Source organism: Nelumbo lutea, chromosome 2 (genome assembly GCF_056320005.1).
Source record: "Nelumbo lutea isolate HS-2025 chromosome 2, American lotus-T2T, whole genome shotgun sequence".
NCBI classification, from domain to species: Eukaryota; Viridiplantae; Streptophyta; class Magnoliopsida; order Proteales; family Nelumbonaceae; genus Nelumbo; species Nelumbo lutea.
In genome coordinates, this window is record NC_142685.1 from 39,840,915 (window position 1) to 39,863,073 (window position 22,159).

Below are 22,159 nucleotides of genomic sequence, written 5' to 3' on the forward strand. Positions count from 1 at the left end.
GACATGACTGCAACAAGTGCTCCTGTCCAAACCGATGAAGGAGCAACAAATTCTCATCCTCACACTAGTGATTTGCAGAATATTCAGGCAACATATAGACTGAATGGCCAGAATTACTTGAAGTGGTCACAACTAGTGCGTACCTATTTGAAGGGAAAAGGAAAAATTAGTCACCTCCTTGGAACATGACCAAGGTTGGGCGAGCCAAATTTTGATGCTTGGGACAAAGAGGACTCCATGATTATGTCATGGTTGTGGAGTTCAATGACACCTGAGATCAGTGATACTTGTATGTTTCTTCCCTTAGCAAAGGCTATTTGGGATGTTGTCCGACAAACCTATTCCAAAACCCATGATGCTGCTTGTGTCTATGAGGTCAAAGTGAAGGCTGTGGCAGCCAAACAAGGGAGCAGGAGTGTTACAGAGTATGCAAATCTGTTGCAAAATTTGTGGCATGAGTTTGATCATTATCGGGTTCTTGAGACAAAGTGCACAGATGATGCTGTGATCTTGAAGAATTTTATTGAAAGAGATAGGGTGTATGATATTTTGGTTGAACTGAATGCTGAATTTGATCAGGTCCGAATACAAATTCTTGGCAAAGAAGAAGTGCCTCCATTGAATGAAGTCATATCCCTTGTTAGAGCTGAGGAAAGCCGCCGTGGAATCATGCTTGAGCCTAGAGATCCCGAAGGCTCAGCATGGTGGCAAGGGGAGGAAGTTATAGTGGTTCAAAGGGTGAGAACAATCTGGCTCGTGACACAACCACCCGTGACTCTAACGATAACCTCTGGTGCACCTATTGCAAGAAGCCCAGACACACGAAAGATCGGTGCTGGAAACTTCATGGGAAACCTCCCACATCCAGTAAGGAATGGGGAAATCGAGGAGTTTCAAAAGGAGTTCAACAGGCCCATAATGTCTCCACAACCCCGCAGCAAGAACACTCAAGTCAGGGACCATTTAATGATGAAGAAATTGAAAGGCTAAGGTGCTTCCTGAAATTCTTGAAACTAGGAAGTGGTTCTACCTCTCTTGCTCTATCAGGTGAGTCTTTATCTCTAGGATTATATGCCTCGGCTAGTGTTTTTCCATGGATTCTTGATTTTGGAGCTACTGACCACATGGCACCCTCTTCACTACATTTTCTCAACTATACACCCTGTCCTAGTAATAGAAAAATTTCTGTTGCTGATGGTTCTTTCACCATAGTGGCAGGGATTGGGAATATTCAAATTACTCCATTCCTATTACTTAAAAATGTGCTTCATGTTCCTAAGTTATCCACTAGCCTTATCTCTATACATAAACTCACCCAGGATGTGAACTGCAATGTTGTGTTCTTCCCTTCTTACTGTGTATTTCGGGACCAGGTTTCAGGGAAGAAGATTGGACTTGCTAAGGAAAGATATGGACTCTACTACCTTGAAGCAACCATCAAATCATCTCACACTGTTATGCATGTTACACACGAGTCATTCTTATCTACCTCCAATAAAGATTTAATTTGGCGTCATCATTTCCGTTTTGGTCATCCTTCATTTCCTATTTTAAAAACAATGCTTCTTTCCTTGTTTAAAGGAATTGATGTTGAAACCTTTCATTGTGATGTTTGTGAACTTGCTAAGCACAAAAGGGTTTCTTTCCCAATCAGCAATAAAAGATCTTCAACTCCTTATTTGATTCATTCGGATATATGGGGCCCTTCTCAAATTCCCAACATTACTGGTTCCAGATGGTTCGTCACCTTTATTGATGATTGCACTAGGGTCACATGGATTTTTCTTCTTAAGTCTAAATATGATGTGGGTACGATTCTTCCCAACTTTCATAACATGGTCCAAACTCAGTTTGGTGTGAGAATTAAAAGGTTTCGATCTGATAATGTTACATATTATTTTAATCAGAATTTGTCCCCATTTTTTCAGAAAGAAGGCATTGTGCATGAATCCTCCTGTGTTAATACTCCCCAGCAAAATGGGGTAGCTGAGAGAAAAAATGGCCATCTTTTGCAAACCACCCGAGCCTTTCTCTTTTAAAATCATGTGCCAAAACAATATTGGGGGGAAGCTGTCCTTACTGCTGCCTACACCATAAATAGACTACCATCTAAAGTTCTTGACAACCGAAGCCCAATACAAGTCGTTTCTCAATTTTACCCTGATATTCGAGCCTCAAATAATCTCACACCAAGAATTTTCGGCTGCACTGCCTTTGTTCATGTCCATAATAAGGGAAAATTAGACCCACGAGCAATCAGGTGTGTCTTCTTGGGATATTCCCCAACTCAAAAAGGTTATAAATGTTATCTTCCAGCCACCAGAAAATTCTACACCTCCATCGATGTCACATTTGAGGAAGGAAAATCTTTTTTCACTTAACCTTATCTTCAGGGGGTGCCCTCATTAATGGATGATAAGGCCTCAGATCTATTCTCCCTAGATGTATTACCCTCCTCACAGACATTCAATCGTCAAGAATCACATCCCTCTGAGTCACATTCCTCTGAGCCCCACATTCCCGAGTCTCAACAAGAGTCAAACAACCCGACCATTGAACCAATTCAAACACTGTTAACCCCACGAATGATGTGCATGATAATGTGAGATATATGCAGGTTTACTCTAGGAGGAAAAATCCAGATCCTCAACCTGTGCAAGTCCAAGATTCAACTCCTAATCCAGATCTTGAACCTACACCTTCACAGTTTGAGTATGAGTATGACCTACCTATTGCACTGAGAAAAGGAACCAGAGAATGTACCAAACGCCCATTGTACCCTTTAGCCAAATATGTATCATTCCAAAGATTCTCTAAATCCATAAAAGTTTTCTAGCCAGCCTTAACACCATTCTAATTCCTAATACTCTAGCCGAGGCACTTTCTAATAAGGAGTGGAGAAAAGCCATGAGAGTGGAAATGGAGGCATTAGAAAAGAACAACACATGGGAAGTTGTGGATCTACCAAGAAACAAGAAGACGATAGGTTGTAAATGGGTGTTCACAATTAAGTACAAATCTGATGGGTCATTAGAAAGGTACAAAGCATGCCTGGTAGCCAAGGGGTATACACAGACTTATGGGGTAGATTATCAGGAGACTTTTGCCCCAGTAACTAAAATGAATACAGTAAGGGTGTTACTGTCGTTGGCTGCTAACTATAATTGGGATTTGCAACAGTTTGATGTAAAAAATGTGTTTCTCCATGGTGATCTAGAAGAGGAGATATACATGGACATTCCACCGGGTTTTGGAGAAGGCATTAAAAGGAACAAAGTTTGTCGGTTGAAGAAAGCACTATACGGTCTCAAACAATCTCTGAGAGCATGGTTTGGAAGGTTTACGAAGGTATGCTGAGTACAGGTTACAAGCAAAGTCAAGGTGATCACACATTGTTTATCAAACACACAACCTCAGGGGGAGTTACTGCACTATTAGTCTATGTGGATGATATAATCGTTACTGGGAATGATAAAAAGGAGAAGGAAGCATTGGAAAACTGCCTTGCCAGAGAATTGAGATAAAAGACTTGGGGAGACTAAAGTATTTTCTCAGAATTGAAGTTGCACATTCTAAATAAGGCATCTTTATCTCTCAACAAAAGTATGTTGTTGATCTTTTGAGAGAAACAGGAAATATGGCATGTAAACCAGCTTCCGCGCATATAGATCCCAATCATAAACTTGGAGAAGCCAACGAGACTGCAAGTGTAGACAAGGAGATGTTCCAAAGACTAGTTGGAAAACTCATTTATCTTGCACATACACGACCGGATATTGCATATGCTATAAGTGTAACAAGTCAGTCTATGCATAATCCTAAAGAAGTTCATCTGCAGGCTGCTCATCGAATTCTGCACTATTTGAAAGCCAATCCAAGAAAAGGAATTTTATTCAGAAGAAATGGAGGACTGACTCTTGAAGCATATACAGATGTCGATTATGCAGGATCTCTAGTAGATAGATGGTCCACTTTTGGTTATTGTACCTTCTTAGGAGGAAACTTAGTCACTTGGAGGAGTAAGAAGCAAAATGTAGTGGCTCGGTCAAGTGCAGAGGTAGAATTCAGGGCTATGGCACAAGGAGTGTGTGAATTACTCTAGTTGAAGATAATTTTAGAAGACCTGAAGATTCCACGAGAACTATATTGTGACAACAAGTTAGCCATCAATATTGCTCACAATCCTGTTCAACATGATAGGACGAAGCACATCGAAATTGACCGACACTTTATAAAAGAGAAACTGGACAACAAGTTGATTTGCACCCCCTATGTGTCTACAAAAGGACAACTGGCCAATGTACTTACTAAAGGGCTCAATAGTACAGCCTTTCGGAGAATTATAGCCAAGCTGGGAATGGAGGATCTCTATTTACCAGCTTGAGGGGGAGTGTTGGAAAACGTGGGGTTACTGGTTCAGATCTGAAAATAGAATTGTATATATTCCTAGGATTGTGGAAGGATTGATTTAGAAAGTTTTTTCTTTCTATTTCTTTCTTTCTATTTTTGTACTTTCTATTTTCTTTTCTTTCTATTTTTTCTTCTTTCTGTTTTCTTTTCTTTCTATTTTTCTTTCTTTCTATTTATTGCAGCAGCTTACTGTATAAATACGCCCATTGGCAATAGAATGAAACATATCAGTATTCTACCATTTCAAAACAACTATGTTATTGTTTTAATTAACATTCTAAGGACAGGAAAAGATGCAAGATTTTTTTTTTTTGGGTTGAGATGGATATTGCAGACTTAGGCATTGGCATATGATTAGAACAAAGATAAATTTTCATATATATTCTTGAAAGCCAAGGCCAGGGTGCTATCATGGTCAAATAGTTGTGCTATGTCAACAAGAAAAAAATTTACTATTAATTTCTACCAATTAAAATAACATTACCTTTGTTTGGGGAAAAAAGTATGTAAGAGGGAGTTTTTACAAGTGGTGATTGGTTTGAGTGGTAATGGAATACTTATAAGAAAATATATGATATAATACACAGAGAACTTATCTGGTTGGTTTTGAAGAAACACGGGCTTCAAGTAGATATATTGATTATCATTAGGGATGCTTATCAAATAAAATGTCATTAGGGATATGTATTTAGGGACAATAACCAGTCTGAGAACTTAGGAAGAGGATATGAAACAAAATTTTAATCATCAAGGGCTGACAGTAGTGCATATCTTTTTGCATTAGTTATGGATGAACTAACTAGACATTTATAGGAGGGGGTCCTATGGTGCATGTTAGTTTCTGAATATGTATTATTGATCCATAGAACTAAAGATGGGCTGAATACAAAGCTAGAATGATGGAGAAATGCTTTAGAGCCAAAACATTTTGAGATGAGTTGGATGTGACAATACATATTTTGCAATTTCAGGTGGCATTTGGCTTGTTACTTGTTAGTAGGTTAATGGTAAATTACTTATCAAAAAGGTAACTTATCAGTTATCACATGAGTTACCTTTTTGATGGATTGGTAAATTACTTTTCAAAATGTAACTTATCACATGAGTTACCTTTTTAATGGATCAAATCAATCTTTAGGAAGCCCTTGAATGACCGTATTTGGATTGATGGATTGAAGTGGTCTAAACTTTCCGAGGAGTCCTAGAGATGGATGGAGAGAAGGTTTGAAATGAAGAGATAATGGATGCAATATTTCCTATTGATAGGGCTAAAGCACTCACCCCTAATGGTTTTACTATGGCATTCTACCAAGATTGTTGGGAGATATTAAAAGGTAACTTGTTAAAGGTATTTGAGGATTTTTTTTTTGAAAGAGAGGTGCTTAATCTGGATTTAAACTCAACTTTCATACCTTTGATCCCTAAAAAAGATGACATTTTGCATCCAAAAGATTTCAGACCAATCAGTTTTGTTAATAGCCTTTATATAATAATTGCTAAGGTACTTTCTCGAAGAATCAAGGCTGTTCTCCCATCCATAATTTCACAATATCTAGGGGATTTTGTTAAGGATAGGTAAATAATTGTTCAAATTCTAACTGCGAATGAAAGTTTGGAGGATATGAAGAGAAGTGGGAAGAAAGGGTTATTTGTAAGATAGATTTGGAAAAAAGGCCTATGATTTAGTGGATTGGGGATTTCTAAAGGATGTCATGAATGCTTTTGGATTTGGCGACAAATGGTGTAGATGGATTTTGGGATGTATTAAGACATGCGATTATTTAGTTGTGGTCAATGGGACAGTGGTAAATCATTTCCCAGCCTTAAGAGGGATTAGGCAAGGGGACCCACTTTCTCCCTTTCTATTCACATTAATTGCTGATGCTTTCAGGAGACTCATTGAAAGGGTGGGTTGTAGAAGTCTAATAAGGGGATGGAGGGTTGGAAGAGAATAGGTGCCGGTTACTCACCTACAATTTGTTGATGACACGATTCTATTTTGTGAAAAAGGTGTGATTAGCCAAGTGATGAACCTATGGATGGTGGTGCAAGTTTTTGAAAGAATGTCCAATCTGAAAATCAAGATGGATAAAAGTTTCCTGGTGGGGGTGAATTTGGAGGAAAGGGAAATCATGGAGAATGTAGGTATTTTGAGCTGTTTTGTGTCCTGATGGCCTTTGTCTTATTTGGGTTTACCTTTAGGTGATAATCTGAGGAGTAGTTTCTGGGACCCTGTGGTAGAATGGTTCACAAAGAGGTTGGCCTCATGGAAGAACAATTATTTGTCTTTAGGAGGAAGAATCACTTAGATTAAATCTACTCTGGCCAACATACCTGTCTACTACTTGTCAGTATTTAAGATTTGGTCGAGGTAATCATAAGCTTAGAGAAGTTGATGAGGGATTTCTTGTGGGAGCTAAGGGAGAATGATTAAAGGGTAAGCTAGGAGGTGGTGAGTAGAAGAAAGAAACATGGATAAGCCTAGGGAATATCCAAGAGAGGAACATGGCTTTGTTGGGAAGTGGTTGTGGAGATTACCATTGGAAAGAGGTAAGTTGTGGGCAAAGGTGATAGTTAATATCTATGGATTTGCGACAGATTGTTGGGACTCTAGAATTTTGGCTAGGGCTAAAAGAGCTTCTCCTTAGAAATCTATTTGTGATATTCTACCTCTATTTTTTACCACTTATCAGGTATAATCTTGGTTCTGGGAATTTTGTTAAATTTTGAGATCATGTTTGGGTAGGCAACCTTCCACTAAAGATACGATTTCCCTCTCTTTATGCCCTTTCTACCCATAGGGAGGAACCTATCTCTTGTTTCCTAGATGGCTGGATCTATCTAGTGCAACTTCTGAGCATAATTGGGATTTGGGTCTCAAAAGAGGGCTTCATGATCATGAAGAATAGTGTCATAAGTCTATTACAAAGCTTGGAGAGGGTATGTTTAGATGTGGGTCAAAGGGATAGGAGAATTTGGACCCCGTCACCATCCGGTTCTTTCACCTATAGGTCATTTTTCTCATCGCTTATCTGATTAAGTGAAAAAGGATCTATAGGTGAAAGAACCGGATGGTGACAAACCAACTATTCAATATGGCCTTCAAGTGACTAGTTGGTTGACTAGTCACATTTATGAAAACACTGGTCATAACTCATATCATTGGTTGATGTAACGTATCTATATTAGTAATTCTCAATGTTTGAACAATATTTTCAATTATTCACCTATCTTTGTTCTTTGATTAGTTGAGTGACATGGTCATACATTAGGGGCTATTGCTTGGTGCTGGGCTCACAAGCATGAGAGTGTGTGTTCGAGTTTGAAAGTGGCCACTTAGTGCAAAAATACCAAAGGTTAGGTCCATATCCAGTCCACCCCTCCCAAGGCCCCATGTATCTGCGACCAATTTTGGGTAATGGCCATTTTTTTTCTTTCATAAAAGATATATTTGTGCATTTTCATTTGAATTATAAAGACATATTTCAGAAATAAAGAAAAGATATTGGCTTCACTTGCTCAATGTTCTCTTTTGGGGTCCCCAAGAAAGCAGAAACACTTAGGTTTTTGAATACTTTATGGTGTCATCATTTATGTTTTATCTTTCTAAATCTCAGATGGTTGTTTTCTCAAGTTCAAATGCACCTCTGGCACCAATGACAGATTTTGCTTCTTATCTCTGTCATTATCATGTGATGTTGGCTTTGACTCTTTGTAGATCAAATACCTTATGTGGAGAGTGGTGAGTATGTGGCCTACAACAATGAGAAAAGTGGAGTTATTGAAAGTCTAAAGGAAGATGGAATAGTTGATCTGGATTACTGGATCCCAAGTCATACTATTGCAGAATGGATGGCCATAATAAGCTCGTGGCTTGCAGATGCTGCAATGTACGAACTCTGGTTGGGATCTGATGGAAGTGTGGCACATAAGATATATTATTCTGACCTCCCGTGGCCAATTGGAAAGCTTCTCTACTTTAAGCAAACTTATGCTGTGAAGCAGCTACTTGGGATAACAAAAGTCAATGCTGAGCGAAGGGAAGCAGAGGTAATGAATGTCCTTTCGACTGCTTATTTCTTCATTTTTCTTTGTCACTCATGCATCCAGCTTTTCTTTCATTTTCTTTTGGCTTATTTTGTAGATAATTTAGGTTTGTTGATATTCTACTGCTAAAAGAGCTCATACAAGAGGTTCTAGGCTCAAGGATCTCTTTAGTAATGACTAATGAACATAGTGAAATATCATCCATGGACAGATCTATAGGAAGGCGACCATTGCTTATGAAGCACTGTCAACGAAATTGGGGGAGCAGACCTTTTTCCTTGAAAACAGGTAGACCTGTGTCTCTTTCTGACATTTAGGTGCAATTACTAGGAACGAACCAGCATATTATTATTAACTTATCTGCCTCTTTCTTTTAATTTAGGCCAACAAGTTTGGATGCAATTTTCCTTGGACATTTGCTTTTTGTCCTTCAAGCCTTACCAGTGAGCATTTATTCTCTTGCCCTTTATGGTTTGCAATGTTGTAGTTAGCTAATGTTTGATTGAAAATATGTGTTTACCATGGTTGAGTATATGTAAATCTTTTGCAAATAGTGTTTAAGCTACCATTACAGTTTCTAGGTAACTTCCCCTAGTGCTGTTTGGCTTGCTGTTTTAGGGGCCTTTCATTACAAGCATGGATATGAAACATTTTTGGGGTGTATTATGCCCTTTTTCCTCCCTTTTGATTTTGTATCTTTTCTCTCTCTCTCTCTCTCTCTGTTGATTGTTTAATAAAGTTTTTGATCAGAAGATGTAGCAAATAGAAAAACAATTCTCCTTATTGAATTTGAACTTGTTAGTCTTAAAATCTGATGTTCCATAAACTTTGTAGTTGGGAGATGTAACAATCTTGACTGACAAGGTACTGAGTGAGGTTTTGAAGACAGAATTTTTAGTCCTGATATAACCTGAGCATCGCATAAAGGAGCCATTAGAGCCAGAAAGAATCATATCTTACCTTGTCCGTATTGGTTCCGTATTGGTTTTACAACTTACCGATGATGTCCAATGGAGAGGGCAATAAAAAGTTCACGTGGTTTGTGATGATTGGCTAGAAGACTTATATGAAAAAGTTACCGTTTCCAATAAAAAATGACATGAAAAACACTGCTCACCACAACAACATGAGTCAAACTTGAAGTCAATAATAAAATTTTTAATTTGTTTGACTTCTGTTAACTAGGCAATAATCACAAGATGCCGTTTTCTTCCTAGTGAAACCATTTTTATGTCTATGTTAGAGTCAATTTACTTGGATATACATAAATCAATCCCTTAACTCTGCAATGTTTATCACAGCTATTCACTGATATATTGCCTTTCTATATTTTTAGGTAATTTAATTGGATGGTTTCAATGTTTTGTGAACCAAACTAATTTCCCACACTTTTAAGTTCAAATGAGTATAAATTTCATATGAAAACATAAAATGTCATTATATTCATAATTTAGATATTATTAATTTGAACATTTAAACTAAGATTTCAATAGTAGAACCAAGTAATTAAGAAATCAGTCACTAATACTAGCAAAGGCCAACTACATGGCAACTACACTAAAAAAACTAATAAATACTAAAAGTTAAGTAATTTAATTTCATAAATTCATACCTTTTGGATGATTGTTGAGCACTCTGTTCCTTATAGTTTTGTCTTTAACAAAAATTAAAATAAAAGAATCAATAATAAATTAAACAAATAGAATAAGCATTAGATCCATAATTATTATTGCTTAATTCTTCAAGGATTCAACCACATACCTTGGTTGATACTTTGATACCTAGGCATTTAATATAGAAACCAATAAGATGAAACCATAACAAAAAAATACAAAGTTATAAAAATGGCAACACCAACTCATCTATTTAGTAATCTAATTATTAAAAAATTAAATTAAAACATATACTAAATATAAATCATCTCCACAAAAAGATAAAATATGAAATTTAAATGTATCATTATCATATAAAATCCATAAAGAAAAATCTCTATTCTCTAATTGATTCGAATGTCTAAGAAATAAGAACTTGCAATCCCTCCACGGAATGCACTATCATCATTAATACCACAATCAACATCATCATCCTCACAATCATCACTACCATCGTCATCATCATCTTTGACATCAACTTCCACTTCTTCATCTTCATTATCTTCCAAATTGTTGTCCCGCATTAAATCTTCTTCTTGAACAACAAATTTGCCTTTATCATGTCTACTAGCATCATCTCTCCCACGATCACCTCTACCTCTACTCGCACCTTTGCCTACATTTCTACATCCATATCCACTTTTTCTTGGTTTATTTGACACCTAGGATGCCCTTGATGCCATAGTTTTACACCCAATACACACGAACATGTATCGTGTTTCGATACCATAAAACTAATTGTTTTAGATTTTTTTTTCATTTTACCTAAAATTGGTTAGAGGGTCAGTTTTAGGCCTGCCTACCCCTTGAAAATGCCCCAAATCCCAAACCCTATATATTTTGAGTATTGGTGGCTTGCTGATATTAGGTGTATTGTATTGATACTTTAAACCTTGCTTGATGCTTCATCAACTTGACTCCATGTAAGATCACACTTTTCATAAATTAAGTTGTTTGATTTTCCTTTTTCTAATCAACCATTCACTAGTTTCATCCACATCATTAAAGCAAATGGGGTCAAATTGCCTTTGTCGTGAACCTTTCTTGAAGATGTTGATTGTATTGAACAAATACATGATCTTTGAACCTCTTTTAGACACACCTATTCCTCCTCTTTTGTATAAATCTACATTCACAACAAATAAAATAGGAAAATTAAAAAAATAAAGTATTTTAACTTTCATAATTAATTTTATTATAAAACTATCAATCAACAAATAATAGTATTAGTATAATTACTTGTTAAAAAACGCTCCAATTATGCTCACAAGCGGAAGATGTGCATGTAAGACCTAATATGCATAATGCAATACATCTAAGGTTTGGGGTGCAATGACCATAACTATGCCACAATAGAGAAAAAAATGAAATAAGACAATATAAATTTACAATAAAAAGAATAAAAACTATTTATAAATAAATATAAGATTCAAGAGAAGAGAGCTTATATTACTTGGTTGTTTCATTTCTTGTTGTAAACCCATTGAATATGGTAAGGCAATGGTGGTGGTTTAACTCTGAAGCATTGTTTTAAAAGGCGTGGGAGGCGTACGCCTGGAGGCACACCTCCAGGCAAGGCACCCCCAAAACGCCCGGAGGCGCATGACAGAAGCGTCCAGACCATTGAGGCATATGCCTCATGTATAAAGGTGTGTCATTTTTATACATTCAACATATTACTTGTTTTAAGTTTTTTATGTTCTAATTGGTGGGACCATGATTATATCATGACCCCCATTGTATACAATTATTTTTAAGTGTAAAAGAGGGGGAAATATCTCTCTTTCGAACCCAAACTTTAGGGCTCGAAAGAGAGAACTGAGTCTGAAGTTTGAACTCTGTCTCTGTGAAACCTGTGCGAAGAACAAGTCTCTACTCAGCTTCAACTTTCAACCTGCAACTTCGAGTTCGAGCAATCTGGTCTGGTATGTGTTTTTTTTTTTTTTTTCTTTTCCTTTCTTCTTCTTCTTCTTCTTCTTCTTCTTCTTCTTCTTTCGCACTTTGCAATCTGCAACTTCTTCTTCTTTCTTCTTCTTCGAGCAACCTGCAATTTCTCAGATGTTTTTATCTTTTTTTTTTTCTTTTTGTATTCTATTTTCAATTGCAATCGAAGAGAGGTTGCTTTTGGACCAACCGACCAACCTGGGCGGCTGTGAACCTGTGACAAAGCTGCAAGCCTGCAACGTTTTTTTTTTTTGGATCAATAAGCTTCAACAGTTAGTACTTAGTAGTCATGTTATTCATTTCTTTTGTTTCTTTTGTTTCTTTTATTTTCTTGATTTTAGTAGTTTTGTTTCAGCTTTCTTTAACAGAGTTGCATGAATAAATTATGCCACACAGCCATGTTATGTAATCTGTTGATTCTTTTCTTCCTATTTCAGTGTTATATATGTTTTTATGCTTAAAATATCTATTTTTTATTAATATACCCACTATATTTATAAAAAAAATACATACTTGAGGCTTACGCCTCCCTGTGCTCGGGAGGCTTACGCTTCCTGCGTTTTGAACTACGCCTCACGCCTCCGGGTAGTGGAACGCCTCGCGTCACGCCTCTGTGTTTTAAAACACTGCTCTGAAGATTCAGAGAATGACAATGATTGCAGAGAGAGAAGAAAGAGAGGAGTAGGAGGAAATTTGGGTTGCTTCCCTCCCATAATGGGTTTAATGGGTGAATTATAAGAGTAAAACTGGGTCCTCCTATGGGCACGGGGTCCTATTTATAGTGTTTGGACCTCCATATTCTGGAATCTTATATCTTGTCTTTGCCAATTTTGCCCTTATACTTAATGCAAATGTCTTTAGTTGCTATTTTGGAATGTTCTTAAATGCTATCATTCTAGAAAGTTCTAGCTCTTGAGTTGTTTGTAAATAATTTTGCTTAAGCTGATAATTGACCTGAACTGATCATGTCTAACCTGTATTCTTGCCGGGTTAGTCGGGTTAATGTACTTACATAAATCCATTGTCTTACACACATTGCTTAATTGCCAATTCATTAGAGAAAGCACCACAAGCATGTGTATACTCTTCCATTTGATGAGAGGTTTTGTGTTGAATTTCAATGCCACTCACTATTCTCTCAATACAATCTAGAAAGCCTATTTCAAAATTCCCAACGATGCTTTCTATTCAACTTTAACTTTACACTTCATTTCTTTACCACCAAAAGTTTCTTTTATTTTCTCCCTTTCTCATTGCATTGCATAATAAAAAACTTATTGCATAAAACCTTCACAATTGGTTGGGAAGCCAGAATAACAATTCTTACATTTTTCCAAAATCCAACAGAAAGAACATGTTTGATGCTCTTAGTCCATCTAATTTGTTAGCCCATTTACTCTTATTCCACACATCACCAACAAATAAAACATGTAAGGGTTCCTTAAAAGTAAAAAAGAACTTTGTAAAGTAAGAACAGAGGTGGCAAACCTTGTGACTTCACATCATACAAAATCTCTCCCATTTGTTATTTTCCCTCGTGCACACAAGGGAGAAGATGATGCCTACAAATAAAAGCAGTTGTCTTGCCTTGGTGATACAACCTTTTGTGGATCTCAATTCTCTAATCTCTTCCAACATGAGGTCTAATAATGAGCAGCACAACAAGTCCAAAATAAATTCTTCCTCTTCATCCTTAAAAATTGCTTGCAACAATATAAGAAAAATGGTTATTAGTAACCACTTGCACCACATGTTCTCTTATTTCCTCACCAATTTTATCAATCATCTCAAAGAGAAAAGTTGCGTCATGGACTTCATTTGATGCATCAACTGATTTCAGAAAAAAATCCCTTTAGGAGCATTCACTAAAAGTTGATCAAACTTCTTTGCCTCTTGTTTGTCCATCCATCAGGCATAATAGTGCAACCATAAGCTTTCCAAGAGGCTTAATACTCCTTGTAGAGCTGCTTCATTTTCTCAACCTCCCATTTCTCGTAACTCATGGTAACTTGGAGGCTTGTATTCGGACTCAATTTGTATAATAGCTTGTAATCTCAAAACTTTTCTATTTCACCATATTGAAAAGGAACCTCAACTTGATAAAACCACTTTGTTACATATTCATTTATGTTTTTCTTTTCTTTTCAAGTGACTTTCTTTGCTTGTGTGCACTAATTATCCTTTATGCCTTTCTTCTACAGCTTCTTCTAAACTTGGTCTCACAAAAACATCCATAGGTCCTTTTATACTTTTCCTTTTTTTTTTTTGGTGGAAAAGGGGATTTGAAGTTAAAGGTGCTCCTAACACTTGAATTGAAGATACTTACTGCTATAGGCAAATTACTCTGATTGTACGATTCCCTTTCAGATACAATTGCTCCCATGACCCACGATTATCTTAACCATGGAATCATCTAATGGTTTCTTTCTTCTACTTTTCTATATATATACCTACATCTCTTTGGCAATACTTGTAGTAGTTTTGGGCATTTAGTAACATTCCCATATCCCTTAATCAAATGTCATTTCATCCTTTTTATTCCTCATTTGACAACTTTAACACATAATGAGCATGAAATGGCATTTTTATCTTCTAAATCATGCAAATATGCATATTGCCATGTAAGGTCATTTTGGTTGAGCCTTATGTTTAACATTCCCCTCTTCATTTGCCATTCTCTATTGAAAATAAAACCAATCAGCAATGGCAGGAAATTAACAAAAACAAATAAATAAAATGTTAATTTAGAAAATAGTTAATCTAATTAATATAGCTATTAAATAAATCCCGTCCCTAATGTATTGGAAATTAAATATTCCTAAATAGGGATTAGGTAATATGCATATGCAAATTTCTGATTTCTAATAAAATATTCCTAGTAATTGCGTTTAATTTCTATTAAAATAGGCAATATGCATTACACAAACATTAGAACAGAAAAAGGTAGTAACATAATCAAAATTTCTATTAAAATTATGCATAAAGCAATAAGTAACTAGACTCATTACTTAGTAAATATTAACATATAAATAATTGTTATATTAGATATTAATGCAAAATATCAATATGCAAATTAACAATGTGAAGTTTCCAATATGATCATAATAAGAAAATTAAAGTGAATATTATACTTAAAATTTAAATGCAATCACTAGTAATTAAAGAAACAAACTATTAAATTAAACCTAAAACAATAGTAGTAGATAAATGCGAAGGATTTCTTGGTGGAGGATGGGGTAACTGTTAAGATTGTTGTCCTACCCTTCCATTCGTGAAAGTTAGAATTATTTCAATTGATTACCTTCTTGTGCAAAGCAAAACTTGATGATGTTTTTTTGGAAGACCTTTGATCACCGGCCATGAGAGTAAGTGGAGTAAAGCTTGAAGAAATCCTAGGAAGATTTGAGGTTTTTGCTGACCATGCTTTCTACTCAGTGTGGCTCATGACCTCCATTGAAGCAGCTTTGTGGGGGGAATTCCAGGAGAAGAAGATGAGGAGCTAGAAGAAGATTATCTACGTTGATCGCAGAGATTGGTGCATTTCAAATTGGTTGAAACTTTCTTAGAAATGGAAAGCTTGAGGAAAAAGAACAAGAAAGACATGCCCAAAGAGAAGCTTGGAAGAGTGTAAGCAAACACAAAGCAACAAAGGTCAAAAGGACTTTTGCAGAGGTCGTGATAGGTGGTTTAAATGCAAAACCAGATTGTCAAGGCTTTGGATTGGCTGGACTGACAAGTTTGGTGAACCAACCCCAGTAGTACGGGCCAAACTGATGGTCCAAGGTGAGATTGTGAGAGTGGATTTAAACCGAATTCAAGTCATTAGTGGGCCTACTAAGTTGGACAAGGAATTAGTAACGATAGGTTGGCCTTTGATTGGGTCTTCTAAGTTAGACAAACAATTAGAAAAAACAAATGGGCTAGGTAGTATAGAGAAGAGGTCACGTGCCTTTTTAAGTGCACATGTGTTTTCAACAAAAGACAAAAGGAAAGGGGACGCTAAGGCTCCGTTTGGTTTGTGGGATGGGGATGAGAGAGGGAATATTCCAAAAATATTCCTTTTTCTCTCATTTGTTTTGAGGGAAAGGGAGGGGTGGGATGAGAAAAATGTGGGATGTCAGACCCCAAAATCGTGGATTTGGAGTCGCACCAAAACCGTGCGACCCCAGTGGAAAAATTTGAGAAAGCACATGGTAAGGAGGCAACTAGTGATGACGAACAGAGGGAGAGAACCAATGCGTTCCCCGTTACCATTGGCGATCTACTACCCAGTGATTTAAAAGGCGCGCTTGAGGCGCACTGGTGAGGCGCATTTCAAGGTATGTGCCTCGCCTAGGTCCTAGGCGTAGCCCTTTCAAAAGGCACACGCTTGGACTTGTTTGGGCTTGCTTTGAGGGGCGTAGCACAAAGGCGGCTCGTAGAATCAGGAATGTAATATGTTTTACATTATATTAGCTATGTGAAGTACTGCAATTGAGTGAAAAAAGAGATTAGAGGTTTTACATGCTTGAAATCGTTTTATATGTTTGATTTTGTTTTTAAATTCTCATTGAATATGCTTTACATCTTCTATTTATGTATTTTAATTTTAGATAATAGGTTTTTTAAAACATTATTTTAAAATTTTAGTTTATATTTTTTATTAATATTATGCTTAATTTTTTTTGAATTTTCTGGCATTTTTTATATTTTTTTAGCTTTTTTTTTTTTTTTGTATTTTTGCGCCTTGCTTCAAAAAGGCGCGTGCCTCGCCTTGCACCTCAGGCGCATATTGGCCCCTGTGCCTTTTTGGCACCTTGCACTTTTAAAACACTACTACTACCTCCCCTTCCCTGTTCGAACCCAGAAGCAGGAGCTGGTTCAGTGACAGAGATGTTCCCTTGTCGCCGACAAAGACGTTCATCAGAGGACTAACGAACGAAGAAGAGGATGGAGGGAGGAGAGGAATATGTGAGTAAGATTTAGAAATGGAGAGAGATGGGGGTTCGGTTTGCTGCTACCTGTTAGTCCGAAGGTAGGAAGTGATGAACAGTCACTCCCATTGCTCCTTTTTCTTCTTCTTCTTCCGAATAGGAAAATTAGGTTTCTCTTTAGTCCGAACGGTCTGCTGCTACCTGTTAGTCCAAACAATGCTTCTCCCATTATTTTCCCATATATATAGCCAAACAATGGAAGTGTAAATTTTTACACTTTCACATCCCATCCCTTCCCATCCCTTCCCATCCCATCCCACCCAAATCTTCCCACAAACCAAACGAAGCCTAAGTGTACCGTCATCCCCCTTCCAATCTTTATCGAAAAATCTTTAGTCAACTGGAACCGCTACGGAGAAGTTCGCCTGAAGGAAGAATGATGTAGGACTAGCTCAGTTCTAGTCCTTAGAGAATGTCGAATGGTCTTCCTGATCAGAGTTTTATGGCTGTTGATGGCTGTAATGGCTTCTTGAAGGAATAAGAGAGAAAATAGGGAGAGAAAGAAGAGAGAAAATACTTGGAATCATTTGTAGGGTGCCTAGAATCACTCTAGGGCATGGGAATCACTCACCATAGCTAGCATAAGCTGAAGAAAACTCAATAAACTTCATTGCCTTTGTGTAAAACGTCCATGATAGTCTTAGGAGTCAAACTGTTAGACTCGTAATAGTCTTAGGTGGTGGCAAAAGACTCAATAATCCTAGTAGGACTCAAACTAAGCTGTCATATCCTATTTCAATTCAAAAAAGACAATAACTCTAATCCTCCTTATGCAATGACACTGAAATTTTAATATAAACAAACTATAACTAGACAATCAAACCCTATTATTGAACCCTACAGAAAAATTATAAAATGGCAAAAATACCCTTGGTGTTGAATTCAGTCCAAATCCCAAGTACCATCACTATGCCATATCAGGACCTGTTGTAAGGCCATCTTCTTGTAGAATAAGTTTTCAAGGGTGCTGATTGATTCCTATCACAGAGGCTGGTCTCCTACTCAACCACCCCTGAACGCCTAAACCCGAGGTATGACAGAAGCAAAGAGGAAGATGCTGATTTCGATTCAGATTGGGTAAGCTGTGAAGAGGAAAAATTAGATGACGATTCCTATGGCTAATCTAACATTGGCAGTGTAAAGAGTAGCTTTGGAAAAGCTTTTTTGGAGGTTGTGGACCTAGGAACAAGATTACTTTTTGAAAGCTCTACACCAACCCCAACCGAATCTTTGTTGGAACCTCGGAAGAGCTACAATTTGGAAGGTTCTCCCTTGGAAGAGAACACCTCGACCAAAGGCAGAGAAGTTACTCTCCTAATCCAGAGTCAGAGCCAGGGTGCTCATAGAGAGTTTACAAGGTCTCCACACTCAGCAAGCAAACCTACAGACGTTTCCTCTTCCCCTATTAGTGTAACAAAGGTTAGTTTGGAGGGGAACACCCTCAATAAAGGTCATTGTCAATGAATGTCTCCTTTGCTTGACTGCCCTGCACCGATTCTTGGGTCTGGTATGTTTTGTCAATATTTATTAAATCCTATTTGTGTTTCTGCTAATCCCTCCCATTCTCCTTTAGTGGTTGTTGTCCAACCTGGATCAGAGTGGAACAAAGATGACCTCCTCTTTGATGGAGGTCCAAGTCATATTTAGAAACTGGAGGAGACTCATCTTGGGGTGTCAATGTGAATCCTTCTAAATCTGGGTTGATGTGCTAGTAATATTTGAAAATGGCCTGATCCACTTCAAATCCGTTTAAGCAATAACATCAACTAGTAAGAGAAATGCATTATGAACTTGGCCCTATCACATTACAACCAGGCCAGTTGACAGTTGACACAACCACCAGATCCCTAAGACGATATCAACTCCTTCGAATTCCAATGGGTGGAGGTCCACATGAAATCAATTACCTCGGACATTCAATTCAATGCCCATACAGAATCCATCACATGTAATTTGGTTCCGGTTAGCAACATGAACTTGAAAAGGCTCCACCAGCACCTTAAGTCCAAGTTGGTGAGCTAGCAATTTGGTAGTAAAATTCGAAATGTTACTGCTGCCCACTAAAATGGATATCAGCCAACTTTTGATTAGGGATTAGACCTTTGATTCTCATAGTTTGTGGAAATGTTAAATCGGTGAGCATTTATAGGGATATTGCTGGTAGATTTTTCCCTTTTTCATCATTGTAATCTTTCCCTTGTGGACCTCTTGGAGATCTCCTTCTCTAGGAATCATTGCATTGTAACAAGAACAATGATTGGTACTTGCAACGATGCTTTGGAGAAAATTTCTTGTCGTAATTGTAACAGAGCCTACACTCACAACAAGATTGCTTCTCTGACCAACTAAGCTTCCTGAGGGAGGTAGGGCAGGGTTTTGGTCACATGACTTGTTGGTATTCTGGTTAGGTCATGGTGTAGATGCCTTAAAGAACAACCCCTGAGGTTTACCAATCCGTCTTAGTCAGTTTATTCTATCTTCCTGAAGTCAAGTCAGCCCTGCAATTGCCATGACTGTCGTTGGTTCTTGGCCTTGACTTCTTTTCTTGTTATCTTTCCTCAGACCTCCCACAAAACACCCTGCCAATGTCTTTTTTATAAGTAATTTTAAGATTTTATTAATGAATTATCACCAAGGTTTAAAATGCCAATGTTGATGGAAATGTCGCTTACCAAAATATAGGACATATGTCGGAAATGTCAAGGGGAAATATTGTAAAAATTAGAGACATTGTGGAAATATTGGAAATATGCAATGATATTTTGTAAAATGATAAAAGAAGCATTAATACATATTTCTAGACTATTATCTTATTCCCAACCATTATATGAAGCTAAGGAACTAAGATCAATAACAAATTAGTAAATGACAATTTACTGATTTATTATGCATTTTGATGTTTTTGCAAGGTTATCTGATATTTTCTTTTCTTATTTTTAATTTTGATTTATTATAAATTGTAATATATTTATTTCACACTAGTAAACAGAAATACATTTATTCTGATTTTGTAAATATTAAAGTTATAATACATTATGTTTTATATGAATTTAATAAACTGATTCTCCTTTTGTAGTATTAAGATTATGATAAATTCTGATTTCTTATAAAACATAATGAATTTATTATGATTTTTAATACTAATTTTATAATAAATTATGATTTAGTATAAAATTTAATAAATTTATTCTGATTTTTTATATTAAATTTAGAATATGATTTATTATAAAATTTAATAAACATTTTCTGATTTTAATAAATATTTTAAAAATACTAACTAGTTAATATTTTATTACTTGAAAAATATTTTATGTTTTATATTATAAAGTAATTAATTTATTCTTTTGTTTTTATTTTTTGTTAATTCTTTTTTTATAAATATTTTATTTGAATTATTAATGGAATAATTTATATTAATATACTGTATTATATTAATGTACATTAGTCAACATCCTGTCGACATAATAGGAAAAACTGTCTTTTTTTGGTTATTTGGACCGATTTGGTCGACATTTCCAAAATATAGAAAATGTCGACTGAACTAATGTAATTCTAATATTACCATCCATTTTCATGTCAGTGAACCTCGACATCGACATATGTTGGGCGACATTAGCAAAATGTCGTGACATTTGAAACCATGATCATCACAATATACAAGCAATACAAGCAACCCTAGGAGAGGTGCGAGGTGCACCTCCCACAAAATTGAAGAAACTGATTACAATTGATCCCAATACATAGATTCCCTATTAACCCCTTGCTTTGCTAAGAACTCAGCAATCCCATTTGCTGATCTTCAAACTCTATCTTTAGTGTCATATTATTGGTTATCCATCTGAATCTATTGTTTATATCTCTATAAGCACACACTACCGATTGCAGATTCTTTAATCATCCCACAACCACCTTACTGGTTATCCATCTGAGTCACCTTCAGTAATGAAATTCTCTAGGTTCACCTCTTTTCCTAACTGCACCCCTTGAAGAACAGCAATGAATTCAGCCCTAATAGAACCCCCAACACTTGCTGGTCCTGAGAACAATGCAACAACATTACCATTGATACAATGATACCACATGGTAATCTCTTACTGAATCTTTCTGTCAGAGTTTAGTTAATATTTCATCAAAGTCTTTGGAACCTGATGGGCCAAATCTGGCACAGAAGGCCTCTGTGAAGTCTGGCGCTGTAAAATGAGTGTGAGACCTTCTATGATACCACATGATTGCCTCCCCTCCATATGAACTGAGGCCACAGATATTCCTTGGTGCCCAAGGACTTATCGTATTCAAAGAATTTTTCAACTCTAAAGATCCAAGAGATAGGATCATCAACTGAGAATGGCGGGAAATCTAGCTTTGCAGATGGATTGAAGAAGCTTCTAGGGTGGCGAATGCTTCTTTTTCTGGATTGTTCTCCTCCACTAGCCCTGTTATTTGTGGAGATCAAGTGTTTGCACTGTGTTGCTACTGCCAAAAAAGTCTCTTTGATCTAACATAAATATTTGACAACCTTGTGTAAGTTCACTTTAGTCTTGTCAACTCTTTCTTCTATTGATGGTGATCTAATCACAATTATCTTTGATCTGGTGCTCTAATACCAATTTGATGCCCACCTCGGGTTTATTCGAGGAAACCATTCCTCCTCCTCCTGCAGGTGTAGCCACTGTGGAAGCTGGGTTCTATCAAATAGATTGTTTTCCCACTATTCAGAATAAATGCATCAAACTTCTAGCTGTAGTAATCAAGTGATCAAATTGATTTTTCTCCTAGATGATCTCCCAAGTAGTATGTGTTCATTCTCTGTTAAGTTTATTGATTGATGGTTTAGCACTCAAGCTAAAATATTTTTTATTTTAGCCTGCACCATTGCAACATTGCCCTTCTTCTTGGTTCCTTAGAGAGAGATTTTCTTTTTAAGTGATTAGCATATTTTGGTATATACCAATAGACCAGTAATGCCATTCACTAATTTGGAGCAAAAGAAAAAGGAGTTATGAGTTAAGAGTCTCTCTCTCTCTCTCTCTCTCTCTCTCTCTCTCTCTCTCTCTTCCGGTCTTCCCCTTTTCAAATATTAACTTGTCAGAAAAGGATTGATGTTTTGAAAGGTAAGTAAAAAATTTTTATAAG

The 22,159-nt window shown here is 36.6% G+C and overlaps 1 protein-coding gene across 1 annotated transcript in view; it reads left to right on the forward strand.

Moving 5' to 3' along the window:
• Positions 1-22,159, forward strand: part of LOC148870026 (metaxin-like protein) — a 28,053-nt gene that overhangs the window by 2,212 nt on the left and 3,682 nt on the right. The window contains exons 2-4 of the mRNA XM_088970726.1: positions 8,129-8,460; positions 8,669-8,745; positions 8,840-8,900. Coding sequence (XP_088826852.1) covers positions 8,129-8,460; positions 8,669-8,745; positions 8,840-8,900 — 470 coding nt within the window. The remainder of the gene's footprint in view (positions 1-8,128; positions 8,461-8,668; positions 8,746-8,839; positions 8,901-22,159) is intronic.